Source organism: Chiloscyllium plagiosum, unplaced genomic scaffold (genome assembly GCF_037043375.1).
Source record: "Chiloscyllium plagiosum isolate Xiang-an unplaced genomic scaffold, Cpla_swu_hap1 HiC_scaffold_11, whole genome shotgun sequence".
In the NCBI taxonomy this organism is placed as follows: domain Eukaryota; kingdom Metazoa; phylum Chordata; class Chondrichthyes; order Orectolobiformes; family Hemiscylliidae; genus Chiloscyllium; species Chiloscyllium plagiosum.
The window spans coordinates 88,401,408-88,415,995 of NW_028270149.1; the positions used below are offsets into that span (position 1 = coordinate 88,401,408).

The 14,588-nt window shown below is 43.6% G+C and overlaps 1 protein-coding gene across 1 annotated transcript in view; it reads right to left on the minus strand.

The window, feature by feature from the left end:
* Positions 1 to 3,256: 3,256 nt before the first annotated feature.
* nup62l (nucleoporin 62 like) overlaps positions 3,257 to 14,588 on the minus strand; it is a 63,105-nt gene continuing 51,773 nt past the window's right edge. The window contains exons 10-13 of the mRNA XM_043704275.2: positions 11,634 to 11,768; positions 9,763 to 9,874; positions 7,803 to 7,869; positions 3,257 to 3,424 (exon numbers count right to left, since the gene is read on the minus strand). Of these exons, the coding sequence (XP_043560210.1) occupies positions 3,333 to 3,424; positions 7,803 to 7,869; positions 9,763 to 9,874; positions 11,634 to 11,768 (406 nt within the window). The 3' untranslated portion in view covers positions 3,257 to 3,332. The remainder of the gene's footprint in view (positions 3,425 to 7,802; positions 7,870 to 9,762; positions 9,875 to 11,633; positions 11,769 to 14,588) is intronic.

Genomic DNA, 14,588 nt, shown 5'->3' on the forward strand with positions numbered 1-14,588 from the left:
TGCAGTTTTGGTCACCATACTTTGGGAAGGATGTGGAGGCACTGGAACGGGTGCAGAGGCGGTTTACCAGGATGTTGCCTGGTATGGTAGGAAGATCATATGAGGAAAGGCTGAGGCACTTGGGGCTGTTTTCATTGGAGAAAAGAAGGTTTAGGGGTGACTTGATAGAGGTGTACAAGATGATTAGGGGTTTAGATAGGGTTGACCATGAGAACCTTTTTCCACGTATGGAGTCAGCTATTACGAGGGGGCATAGCTTTAAATTAAGGGGTGGTAGGTATAGGACAGATGTTAGGGGTAGATTCTTTACTCAGCGAGTCGTGAGTTCATAGAATGCCCTGCCAGTAGCAGGGCATTCTATGGGCATTGGGTAGGCATATGGAGGATAGTGGGCTAGTATAGGTTAGGTGGGCTTGGATCGGCGCAACATCGAGGTCCAAAGGGCCTGTACTACGCTGTATTTTTCTATGTTCTATCCCACCACCAAATGCTCCCATTCCACTGCTTAAATATCATAAAAACAAGAGCATGTCCTTTCCTTGCCCACTTTGATTTTCCTTAGATTATGGGCTGCAGCGGAGATGCTTGGTCTTGTCTAATAACTACAGGAGGTCAGGTCACAGAAATTGGCATGGGCAACAGTGATGCACACATTATTGACATTGATCTAGGTGAATGGGTCACGGTAAATGGTTGTTATGCAGGATTTTACTAAATTGCATTCAGTTCACCCATAACTCCAATGTAACAAAGTTCTGATGGGCTAATTGTCCTGTTCTACTAATTGTCTTGCCATAAATGCCACCCGGCTTAGAATTAAATAAAAGAAAATGCTGCAAATACACACTGTTTTTACCAGTTTCTTAGCTCACACCAGGTCCCATTCCTCGACCATCCCACACTCACTGACCTACACTAGTTCATGGTCAAGGATGCCATGATTCTCCAATTTTCATTCTGATTTTCAAATCCATCTATGGCTCAGTACTCCCGCTCTCTATTCTCTCCCAATCCCACAGTCCTCAAGACATCCGTACTCTTGTTCTGGCACGTACACCCCCCAATGGCCTCAAACTCTCCAGTGAACGAGAACAGGAAAGCAGGGATGATCAACTATTTCAAAAGGAAATTGGATGGGGATTCAAGTTTGCAGAGACCTAGTGGGACCGAATATATCTCGGTGGGACCGAGATTGCTGAGCCTTTGCTCTTTATGTTGTCATTGTCTACAGGAATAGTGCCAGAATACTGGACGATAGCAAAATTATCCCCTTATTCAAGGGGAGTAGAGACAACTCTTAGAGACCAGTGAGCCTTACTTCAGTTGTGGGTAAGGAGTTGAAAAAGGTTATGAGATAGGATTTATAATCATCTAGAAAGGTATAAGTTGATTAGGGACAGTCAACACTGTTTTGTGAAGGGTATGTCGTATCTCACAAACCTTATTGAGTTCTTTGAGGTGACCAAACAGCTGGATGAGGGTAAAGCTATTGCTCTGGTGTATATGGATTTCAGTAAGGCATTGGATAAAGTTCCCCACTAGGGGGTAGGCTATGGCATGGGATACAAAATACAAAGGCATGGGTTGAGGTTGATTTAGCGGTTTGGATCAGAAATTGACTAGTTGAAAGGCGGCAGTTAACAGGAAATGTTCATCCTGGAGTTCAGTTACTAGTGATGTACCGCAAGAATCTGTTTTGGGGGCCACTGCTGTTTATCATTTTTATAAATGACCTGGATGAGGGTGTAGAAGGATGGCTAGTAAATTTGCGGATATCACTAAGGCTGGTAGAGTTGTGGATAATGCTGAAGGATGTTGTAGGTTACAGAGGGACATAGATAAGCTGCAGTGCTGGGCTGAGGGGTGGCAAATGCAGTTTAATGCAGAAAAGTGTGAGGTGATTCACTTTGGAAGGAGTAATAGGAACAAAGAGTACTGGGCTAAAGGTAAGATTGTTGGTAGTGTAGATGAGCATAGAGATGTGTCCATGTACATAAATCCCTGAAAGTTGCCAGCCAGATTGATAGGTTTGTTAAAAAGGCATACGGTGCATTACCTTTTATTAGTAGAGTGATTGAGTTTCAGAACCATGTGGTCATGCTGCAGCTGTACAGAACTCTGGTGCGTTGTATCTGGAGTATTGCGTACAGTTCTGGGCACTGCATTATAGGAAGGATGTGGAAGCATTAGAAAGGGTTCAGATATTTTCTAGGATGCTGGCTAATATGGAAGGAAGGTCTTATGAGGCCTTGAGAGGTGACTTAATTGAGACATAAGATAATCAGAGGGCTATATAGCGTGGATAGTGAGAGCCTTTTTTCTTGTATGGTGATGGCTAGTATGAGGGGACATAGATGTAGGTTCTTTACTCAGTAGTAAGGGTGTGGAATGCATGTCTGCAACAGTAGTAGACTCACCAACATTAAGGGCATTTAAATGGTCATTTGATAGACATATGGACGAAAATGGAATAATGTAGGTTAGATGGGCTTCAGATTAGATTCACAGGTCGGCACAACAGAGGGCCAAAGGGCCTTTACTGTGCTGCAATGTTCTTCTGCTATGCTCTATCACTGTACAGGGAGCTGGAGCTCACTTGGTACCTTCTGTGCCATATATCATTGTATGAATGAGGCAGAACCACTTTGCATTGTGTGATGAGGGCAGTGGGAAGTGGAGACAAACATGCTTTAAAGAAAAGTGGACAAGCACTTAATAGAAATAAACTTGCAAGGCTACAGGACTAGAGTGGAAGATTGAAACTGACTGGATCACTCTAGAGAGCTGGAACCTCTGAGTCAAATATCTTTACGACAAAGACTCGAACCGTGTTGATTTCATTACCACCTCTTAAATCAATCTGCTGCAACAGGTAGCTCAGTGGTTAGCACTGCTGCCTTACAGCACCAGGGACCCGGCTTTGATTCCATCCTCAGGCGACTGTCTGTGTGAGGTTTGCACATTCCCATGCCTGTGTGGGTTTCTTCGGCGAGTTCCGGTTTCCTCTCTCAGTCCAAAGATGTGCAGGTTAGGTGAACTAACTATACTAAATTGTTCAGTGTTCAGGAATGTATAGATTAGGTGCATTAGTCAGAGGTAAATGTAGAGTATTAGGGTAGGGGAAAGGGTCTGGGCAGGTTACTCTTTGGAGGGTCAGTGCGGACTTGTTGGGCCAAAACAGCCTAAAACATGTAGGGATTCCATGAAGAGTCTACAGCTTAAAAATCTAGACTCAACACTATACCCAGTCTTACGGTTACTGAGCAATAATGAGATTCTTTATTGAAAACTAATTGGAAAAAAGAATGGTGCAAGTTAATTCCCAGCCAGGTTCAGTCAAATGTAATTCTGCAGTTCCTCTCTTGTTCTCTCCGACGGATTTCAAACTGTTTTGAGACATCCTCCACTTTCTTCTGCAGCAAGACTGAGGGAAGTAAAAAGATCAGCATTAGATTGTGATTTCACGAGGGGAATAAGTGGGTGAGCTCTGTGGTTCATAACTAGGAGTCACTAAGCAAAATGATATGAATGACACATACCCCTCTATCTCAGTTTCTTTCTTTAAGACACTCCATAAAACCTATCATTTTGACTAAGCCTTAGCTAGTGTGGAACTCAGCTTCAGACTGTGTTTGATAATACTCCTGTGAGGAACCTTGGGTTGGTTTATTACAGTAAAGGCACTATGTAAAGAAAAGTTGTTTTAGATTAGATTAGATTACATTACAGTGTGGAAACAAGCCCTTCGGCCCAACAAGTCTACACCGACCCGCCGAAGCGCAACCCACCCATACCCCTACATTTAGCCTTTACCGAACGCTACGGGCAACTTAGCATGGCCAATTCACCTGACCTGCACATCTTTGGACTGTGGGAGGAAACCGGAGCACCCGGAGGAAACCCACGCAGACACAGTGAGAACGTGCAAACTCCACACAGTCAGTCGCCTGAGGCGGGAGTTGAACCCGGGTCTCTGGCGCTGTGAGGCAGCAGTGCTAACAACTCTGCCACCGTGCCGCCCACAAAAAATGGGGTATCTCCTCAGTATTGCAAGAGAGCATGCTCTGCTGGAGCCTGAGTGTGTTGTGGCTGGATATTGATAACCTTACTGTTGAGTAGTCTCGTGGTCATCAAGGTAATTCTGTTCATTCTTTCCTGAACCACATTTAGGACAATTATAACATGATCACCAGGTTGAAATCAACAGAGGCTGTCGCTGGGCTTAAGGCACCATGCCTGTCATTTCAGAAAATCATGTAGAAAGCAACTTCAAAGATATTCTCCAGAGCATGTGCTGCACTGTTAAGTACTCTGTAAACACAACTTATGGCAGGTTCTGTTGGTTCTGCAATACACAGGGACACATGCATCGAGGGGAAGCAAAAATAATCATTGAAAACAGCCCTGGCATGATTGAGTGAGGTGGGGGACAAAGTTGATAGCATTGCGCAGCCAGACTTTAGACTGACTAAACATTTGAAGCCTGCTTGCTTATCCAAGAGCTCCAATACTTCAGTTGTGTTAGGTCACTACAATAGAGGAAAAAAATGCAACCTAAATGTAACCATTTGTGGGCGGCACAGTGGCACATTGGTTAGCACTGCTGCCTCACAGCGCCTGAGACCCAGGTTCAATTCCTGCCTCAGGTGACTGACTGTGGAGTTTGCACATTCTCCCCGTGTCTGCGTGGGTTTCCTCCGGGTGCTCCAGTTTCTTCCCACAGTCCAAAGATGTGCAGATCAGGTGAATTGGCCATGCTAAATTGCCCGTAGTGTAACGTGAAGGGGTAAATGTAGGGGAATGGGTCTGGGTGGGTTGCGCTTCGGCAGGTCGATGTGGACTTGTTGGGCCGAAGGGCCTGTTTCCACACTAATCTAATCTATTCACAGTGTCAGGACAGCTCAAAGTTTTCCGTAATCAATTAAGCACTTTCAAAGAGTGCTTATTCTAAGGTAGGAAAGGCAACAAGTGTGTGCTTGGTAAACTCCCAGACATAACAACACAATAGAGATGGAATTTTACTGATGCTAATAACATGACCAAATAACATGAGTTTTAACATACTCTTAGATAGGGACCACAGCAGTCCTTGGGGGAAGGTTCAAACTTGGGAGAGGTTATCAAATTTGGGGGAAAGAGCTGGCCCATCAAGTCACAGGAGGAAGTTGATGTGTGGAGCCAGAAGTATGTTAGGTCCTAAACAAATACTCGGTATTCACAAACAGAAGGAATTGGTAGAGGATGATTTCAGGGAAGGGAGTGTGGAATTTGTAACGCAAGTTACTACTACAAAGGAAGAGGAGCTGTGCATCTTAAGTATTATGGTAGATCAGTCCCCAAGACCTGAGTGAATCTAGAATACTGAAGGAAGCAATTGAACAAATTGCTGGAGCATCAACAGACATCTTTGTATTCTCTTTGGCTGCAGGTGAGGTCCGAGAGGACTGGAGAATTTCTAATGCTGTCCAACCTGTTTAACAAGCACATTAGGATAATCTGGAAATTATAGGCTTGTAAGCCTCACATCAGTGGCAGGGAAATTACTGGAAAAAATTCTCAGGGACAAGATTTATATACATTTAGAAGCAAATTCAGTTTAAGAGCTGCAAGGTTATGCTGCAGCTCTATAGATGCTGGAAGAGCACAGCAATTCAGGCAGCATCCGACGAGCAGCAAAATCGATGTTTCGGGCAAAAGCCCTTCATCAGGAAGGCTTCCTGATGAAGGGCTTTTGCCCGAAACATCAACTTTGCTGCTCGTCGGATGCTGCCTGAATTGCTGTGCTCTTCCAGCACCACTGATCCAGAATCTGGTTTCCAGCATCTGCATTGTTTGTTTTTACCTTGCAGCTCTATAGAGCCCTGCTTAGACCACACTTGGAATATTGTTTCGCTCTGGTGGCCTCATTATAGGAAGGAAATAGAAGCTTTATAGAGGGTGCAGAAGATATTTATCAGGTTCACATGCTTGATGGTATGACATTCCTGTTTTCTGCTTTCAATGGAGCCCCGACGCTTATTCCTGTACCTCTGCCTGTTCCTCTTAGATAGTCATTTACACAATCCAATCACTTTCTCATCAATAGACAGACAACTGCTGAGGAATGAGACCAACTGATTATGTTCAGTTCTGGTCGCCTCATTATAGGAAAGATGTGAAAGCTTTAGAGAGGGTGCAGAGGAGATTTACCAGGATGCAGCCTGGACTGGAGGGCATGTCTTATCAAGTAAGGTTGAGGGAGTTAGGGCTTTTCTCATTGGAGTGAAGGAAGATGAGGTGTGACTTGATAGAGGTGTACAAGATGCTGAGAGGCATAGATAGAGTGGATAGCCAGAGATTTTTTTTCCCCGGGCTGAAATGGCTATCAATAGGCTGGTGGAAGGTTTAAGGGAGATGTCAGAGGTAGGTTCTTTACACAGAGTAGCAAGTGTGTAGAATGCACTGCCAGCTGTGGTAGTAGAGTCAAATACATCAGGGACATTTAAGCGACTCTTGGATGGGACATGGAAGATAGGTTAGTCTGATCAGAGTAGGAAAAAGGTTAGCACATCGAGGGCCAAAGGGCCTGTACTATTCTGTGATCAAATGGACGTATTAGCGATAATAAGAACTTAATCTCTTTGGTTTTGTGTGGGGGAGGTTGTGCCTCACTAACTTGATAAGTTTTTGAAGAGGTGCCAAAGATGATTGATGAGGGGAAAAAGGGTCGATATTGTCTACATGGACTTCAATAAAGCCTTTCACAACATTCCTCGTGGCAGACTGGTAGACAAGGTGAAGTCACGTGTATTAGGGGTGAGCTGGAAAGATGGATACATAACTGACTTAGTCATAGGAGACAGAGGGTAACGATGGAAGGATGATTTTTGGAATGGAAGGTTGTGACTAGTAGTGTTCCACAGGGTTTAGTGCTGGGACCTCGGCTTTTCGTGGTTTACATAAATAATTTGGAGGAAAACATGATGAAAGGTTGAATAGACTGGGTTTGTTTTCACTGGAACACAGGAGGTTGAGGGACAACCTAATGGAAGTTTATTAGATTGTGAATGGCAATGGATACAGCGGAAAAAGTATAAAGCTATTTTCCAGGATGGAGAGGTCAATTACGAGGGGACACAGGTTCAAGGTGAGAGGGGGAAAGTTTAAAAGAGATGCATGAGACAAGTATTTCCACACAAAGCGTGTTGAGCACCTGGAACTTGTTGCCAGAGGTGGTGGTGGTGGAAACAGACACAATATTTGCATTCAAGCAGCACCTGGATGAATACATGAATAGGAAGGGAATAGAGGGATATGGATCCTGTAAGTGAAGACCATTTTAGTACGGAAAGGGAAAATGTGTCAGCACAGGCTTGGAGGGCTGATGGGCCTGTTCCTGTGCTGTATCGATTTTCGATGTTGCTGGAGTGATAGATATTGGGCAGGACATTAGCAGAGCTCCCCTGCTCTTCAAAATAGCACTTTGGGAAATTTTACATCCAGTGTGTTTAAAATCTCATGCATCATAGCACTTGGGAAGTGCTACATCAGGCAACCATCTTCAACATACTGAAATCACTGCAGTAGGACCTGTACCCGTAAGATAATCAATGTTATCCAGGTGGCACCAACATTAATATTCAATATTAATAGAGACTTCACAAGTAATACCAGTAAGGGGTGAAATTTGAAAATTAAGAACAACAGATGGATCTCAGAGCACATCTAGTTCTGAGGACACACCATCTGTAACACTGAGGCAAACCCCTAGCTTTCAAGTATCCTATCTTTGATGCCTTTTTAAAGGAAGCTGTCATGCATACCTGAGCTCTGATCAATCCACTGGAGAGAATCCATGTGGGCATTCAGAATCTTGCAAATCTGTTGCAACTGAAAGGGAAAAGGTGAGAGGTAAAGCAATTTAATGACTGATTAAAAGTTATAACACAGAGAGTCTCTGTAGTAGGCTCTATATACTTAAAACCATATTATTTTAAATATTGGAAACAAAAAATGCCTGCAGATCACAGAGGGTCAGGCAGCATCCATGGAAAGCAAGCTAACGTTTCGCATCTAGATGATTGAAATGTGAGAATTTAAGACTGTATTCACTGAAGTTCAGGTAGGGGGCATCACATAGATTCCTATAAGATTCAAACAGAATTGAACAAACACAGGAAGAGTATTCCCAATATGCGGAGAGTCAACAACCAGAGATCACGGTTTAAGGATGCAGGGTAGGCAATTTAAAACTGAGATGATGTGGAGATGCCAGTGTTGGATTGGGGTGGACAAAATCAGAAGTCACACAATAGCAGGTTATAGCCCAACAGATTTATTTAAAATCACAAGCTTTCGGAACACTGCTCCTTCATCACTTCACCTGATGAAGGAGCAGCATTCCAGAAGCTTGGGATTTTAAATAAATCTGTTTGAATATAACCTGGTGTCAGTCGTGAAAACTGAGACAAGGAGAAACTTCTTCATCGAGATAGAGTCGGAGAGATGTACAACACAAACATACCCTTCGGTCCAACCCGTCCATGCCGACCAGATCTGCTAAGCCAATCTAGTCCCATCTGCCAGCACCTGGTCCATATCCCTCCAAACCCTTCCTATTCATATACCCATCCAGACGCCTTTTAAATGCTGCAATTGTACCAGCCTCCACCACTTCCTCTTGCAGCTCATTCCATTCATGCACCACCCTCTGCATGAAAAAGTTGCCCTTTAGGTCTCTTTTGTATCTTTCCCCCCTCACCCTAAACCTATGCCCTCTCGTTCTGGACTCCTCACCCCAGGGAAGAGACTTTGTCTATTTATCTTATCCATGCCCCTCATAATTTTATAAGCCTCTATACGGTCACCCCTCAACCTCCGAAGCTCCAGGGAAAACAGCCCCAGCCTATTCAGCCTCTCCCTACAGCTCAAATCCTCCATCCCTTGCAACATCCTTGTAAATTTTTTCTGAACCCTTTCAAGTTTCACAACATCTTTCCGATAGTCTTTTGGCCTCAAACTCTTTCTGTTGCAGATAATCCCACAGACTCACCACTTTAAAGGGTTCAGAAAAGCTTTACAAGGATGTTGTCAGGGTTGGAGGATTTGAGTTGGACCTAAGGGTCTGTTTCCATGCTGTATATCTCTGTGACTCTGTGAATGCATATTTTCAAGAAGGGGTTAGATATAATTCTGGGGGTTAAAGGGATCAAAGAGTATGGGGAGTATCAAGTTAGAAAACCAATGGTGCAGCAGATTTGAGGGGCCAAATGATCTACTCCTATTCTTTGTGGTTCTAGGTCAATACTGCATATACAAACGCACCACAGTCCTAGGCAACAGCAAAGTTGGGAGCTTTGGAGAGACTTCCAGGAAACTTATTTCATGTAGGGGGACGGTAACTTAACTGGAGTTTCTGTTGTTTAAAGACTCTTTTTGGAAGGTCTGATCCGGCTACAATAATGTAATCACATTTAAAATACCTGCAAAGCATTATGCCTACAATCTAATAAGCCCTAATATTAGTGCAAGTATCGTTGGGTTGCACCCTAAAAATCAAGGGTACACAGTGCACACTGGTATGAGTTCCACTCCACAAACCTCGTGCTGGATTCATTACAATCAATTATTTATATTACTGACTTGGACACTAAGTTCAGTGTCAGACAGGATAATGAAATTGGAGTGTGTCCTCCAAGTGATCAGGTAGCAGTTCCAAGTTTGATGAGCTGAATGGCCTCCTATATTATCGATTTTCTATGATTAGACATTGTATCTACTTACTGGATCACTGATCTCAGAGGAACTGCTGGTGCTGTTGAGATGTTGAATAATTTCCTTCAGATCTTGGGCCATCCTCTTCAGTTGAGCATCAATATTCTCTGCAAGCTTATAACTGGACAGCAACACAGAACAGAAATACATAAAAACACAAGAACTAGAAACAGGAATAAGTAGGCAATTCCGCATCCCCAAGCCTATTCCACTATTGATTGCGAGCATGGTTGATCATATCTCAGCCTCAACTACTATTTCCTGCCTCCTCCCCATAACTCATGACTGACTAAAATCTATCACTTCCATTAATTTGCTCAATTTCCCAGCATTTACCACACTCTGGTGTAGTGAATTCTACAGACTCATGACCCATTGAGCGAATGAGTTTGGCCTGATCTGCTTTAAGTCTACTAGCCCTTATCCTAAAACTATTACCTTTTGCTCGAGATTGCCTCACAACAGAAAACATCTGCTCAGTTCAATTTGTCAATCTCTATTCGCATCTTATACATCTTTCAAATCGTCTCTCAGTTTTCAAAGCCCCAATGAGGTGTGAACTTCTCATTCTTTCCTAAGAGGAGCCTTTCATCCGACATCGATTGTGAACCTTCTTTAAACTGCCTCCAATGCAATTACGTAGCTCAGTTAAGGGGACAGAAACTGCAGTACTCAAAATGCAGTCTCACCAATGCTTTGTACAACTGCAGCAACACTTTCCTACTTCTATTCCTTTAGCAACAAATTCCAAAAATCCACTTGCCTTCCTAATTACCTTTTGTACCTATGTACTAGCTTTCCGTAATACATGCACAACATCCAGTCTCTCTGCATCAAAGCAATTAGGTTTCTTTCCACCGAGAACATGAGTTGCCTTTCTATTCCTCACATGAAAATGAATAACCTCATACTTATCTGTGTTAAACTTCACCAGCCAAATTTTGGCCTATTCACTTAACCTTTCCATTTGTAAGTTTCTTCTTTCTTCACTGAAGCATACTTTTCCACCTTGGGCGAAGTCCAAGTGAGCGAGAGTGGTGAGAGACTCACAGGCTAGGGGCACAGAGAGGAGTTTCTGCGGCTGTTTCAAGACTCCAGGATAGTGTGTTGTCTCCCTAGTATCAGGTTCAAAGACCTCAGAGGTTGCATGAAATTCTTAAGGGGGAGAGTGAGCAGCCAGGGGTCATTGTGCACATTGATACCAAAGACACAAGCAGATAGAGAGCGGAGGTACTATAGAGTGAGTACAGGTGGTTAGGAAAGAGGTTGAAAAGCAGGACCTCAAGGTTGCGTGTCCCACATGCACCCTCTCACAACTTGGACCCCCTTACACTCACACACACACGTTTGTGGGGTAAATTTGTACTTGCAGAGTTACATTGTACTTTGCTCAAAAACTGCATGAATCCATGCAAGATTCTGTTAATTTATATTTTAAGATTAGAATCAGTCTAAACACTATGGCACAGACAGCAGCACACTGGGGGCTAACACCTTCAATACTTTATCTGGGCTGACACCAGTTGTTAAAGTTCACTTGAGAATGTAACTTTTTTTTAAAAAAGCTTTGCAATTTACGTATGAAAGAAATGAAACTAACATGATCATTCTAACAGATGAGAGACTTAACAAACAATCAAAGTACACCATAAACTTTTACAATAAATTCTGTGTCTTACAACTGTGTACTCCACAGCCACCTGAAGGAGCAGCGCTCCGAAAGCTAGTGCTTATAATTAAACCTGTTGGACTATAACTTGATGCTGTGTGATTTTTAACTTTGTAATCCCGTGAAGTACTTGTCCTGGGAGTGTTTCATCGTCACTGTGTCGAGAGATTCACCTGGCTTTTAAACTCTGCTATAAATAACCGATACTCACGTGTGCTCTCGCTCTTCATCAGCATGCTGCAGGTAAATGGTGCCATGTTGATCCCTGACGGATTGCTCCAGTGGTTCCAGCAGATCTTCCAGTTCCTTCTGCTGTGACAGGATGAAATCAAGCTCTTGATCCAGTCTATCAGAGATATCACATGAAATCATTATCTCAAGCTGTTTACAAGTTTGAAATCATGTAGACCAGGGATAAGCTCCTCACCTGGTTTACATCAGAGAATGTCAGTGCATTCGAACAGACAATTCAACCAAACGCAGGCACCGCACACTGCGGTATGAGGAGAAAATCTTTTCCACTCCCTCATTCTGCAACTTTTTTTTTGCAGAAACAATATAGTGCTGAACAAAGTGTCAGTCACTCACAATCACACATGCATACCACTGAGGTCAGAAACAGAATCCAGCAGCAGGTGTCTCCCAAGCTGTGAAGTTTGCACAGAATTGTTCTTGCATTCAGGTTTTAACTGGCACGATAGACCAAACAGGAATGAGTGTATACAGTCAGGAAGGAGTTGCTCTGGGAGTCCTAACATTAACTATGGGACCCATGAACTCTCATGGAAGCAGTCAAAGATGGGGAAGGCAACCTTTTGCTGAATATCACATCGCACCGCCCTCACCTCCAATCTCAACTGATAAGTCAGTACTCCTCCATGTTGAGCAACACTTGGAGGGAGCACTGAGGTTGGGTAGGATGTAAGATATACTCTGGGTGACGGACTTCAAAGTCCATCAAGAGTTGCTCAGGAGCATCACTATAAACCAAGCTAGTCAAGTGCCATCTGATTAAGTTGCTAGATTGGACCTGTATCAGGTGGTGAGGGAACCAATGAAAAGGAAAATCATACTATCACCAAACTGCCTGCGGCAGATGCATCTGTCCATGACGGCATGGTGGGTGGGCGGCATGGTGGCACAGTGGTTAGCACTGCTGCCTCACAGCGCCTGAGACCCGGGTTCATTTCCCGCCTCAGGCGACTGACTGTGTGGAGTTTGCACATTCTCCCCGTGTCTGCGTGGGTTTCCTCCGGGTGCTCCGGTTTCCTCCCACAATCCCAAAGATGTGCAGGTTAGGTGAATTGACCATGTTAAATTGCCCGTAGAGTTAGGTAATGGGTAAATATAGGGGTATGGGTGGGTTGCGCTTCGGCGGGTCGGTGTGGACTTGTTGGGCCGAAGGGCCTGTTTCCACACTGTAATGTAATCTAATCTAATCTAATGTAATCTAATCTAATCTAATCATGACAGTATCAGTAAGAGTGACCACTGCACACTGTGCTTGGAGACAAGAGCCCACCTTCACATTAGAATATCGTACATTTTGTAGGGCAAGAGATATGGAATGCCAGAAAAACTTACTTTTTAAGCAGCAATTGGTAATGATGCGGAAAGTAGTGCCCATTCAGCTGAGGCAGGTGAAGACAATCAATTATTGCAATGGCACATTGGATGGACTCTTGGTGGAAATGAACCTACAAAGTTCTGGGGGTCAAGTAGGGGAGGGGTTGGGATTGACTGGACTGTTCCATGAAATGACAGCATTTACTTGACAAGCTGAATGCTCTCCTCCAGTGCTGTATATCGGTCTAACTCAATGAGATGTTCAAAACTTAAGAGTTTTGACGAAGTAAATACAGGATAAATTGTTTTCCAGGCAGAAAGGTCAATAACCAGAGTGCACACATTGAAGAAAGAATCTAACGAACAAGAAAGACAAGAACATTTTTATCGAGCGAGTTTATGATGACTGTCTACAAGGTGAGTGCAAGCAGATTCAAAATCAACTTTCAAAAGGGCAATTGGAGAAATAGCTGAAAAGGAAACAATTGCACAGGGATACAGGAAGAACTGGGCAAATAGGACTAATTGGAGTAATATGAACTACAAGTCACAGTGGGCACAGTGACCTCTGCCTGCGTTATATAAAAGCTTTTGCAGACTTCAGTCTCACCTTTATGCAAAGACTTGGAGAAACAGATAACACAGTTTACAGGAGAGTATTTTCTGAAACAGAATATCCTTGAAACAACTCAGAACAGGCCATCCTAAACTTACTGATGAGGAATGAGTCAGCAATTCAATGGCCAGGGAACAGCAAACAAAAAGTGATGTGACTGAATAGTATATATGGTTTCAGCCATACTGTATACCAAGATTTTGAATTTAGTCAATGCAGCCTTTGAAGGGATGAAACAGAAAATTACAATAGCAGATAAGGTATAATTGTTATACCTTAAGGTACAAGGTATAATCCTTCGAAGTATTATACAGTGGAACACAAGTGCTTCCCAAATTGGGACCAATGGATTGGAGTTGCATTGTGATTTAGTGATAGAATTCTCGCCTCCCATGCAGGAAGTCCGGGTTTGTTTCCCGGCCAATGCATTGCAGTTCTTCCTTTCTCTACTTGCTTAAGGGCAGCTCAATAGTTAATGCTGTTGCTTCACAGCACCAGGGATCCGGGTTCGATTCCAGCCTCGGGCACATTCTCCCCATGTCTGCGTGGGTTTCCTCCGGGTGCTCCGGTTTCCTCCCACAATCCAAAGTTGTGCAGGTTTGCTGAACTGGCCATGCTACATTGCCCATAGTGTTCAGGGATGTGTAGATTAGGTCCAGGTAAATGTGAAAAAATAAATAGGGTAGGGGAATGGATCCGGGCGGGTTATTCTTCATACGGTCAACGTGGACTTGTTGGGCCAAATTGTCTGTTTCCACACGGTGATCAAGACTTGGGCACATTTTCCAGAAGGTTCACGACACAGTCAGCACCATGCGAATAAGTGATAGCCATGATCATAAGACCATCAGTCTTAATAGCAGAAGTAGACCATCAATCTACTCTGGAAAAGCGCAGCAGGTCAGGCAGCATCCAAGGAGGAGAATCGACGTTTCGGGCATAAGCCCTCCAGCATCTGCAGTCCTCACTTTCTCCCATCAATCT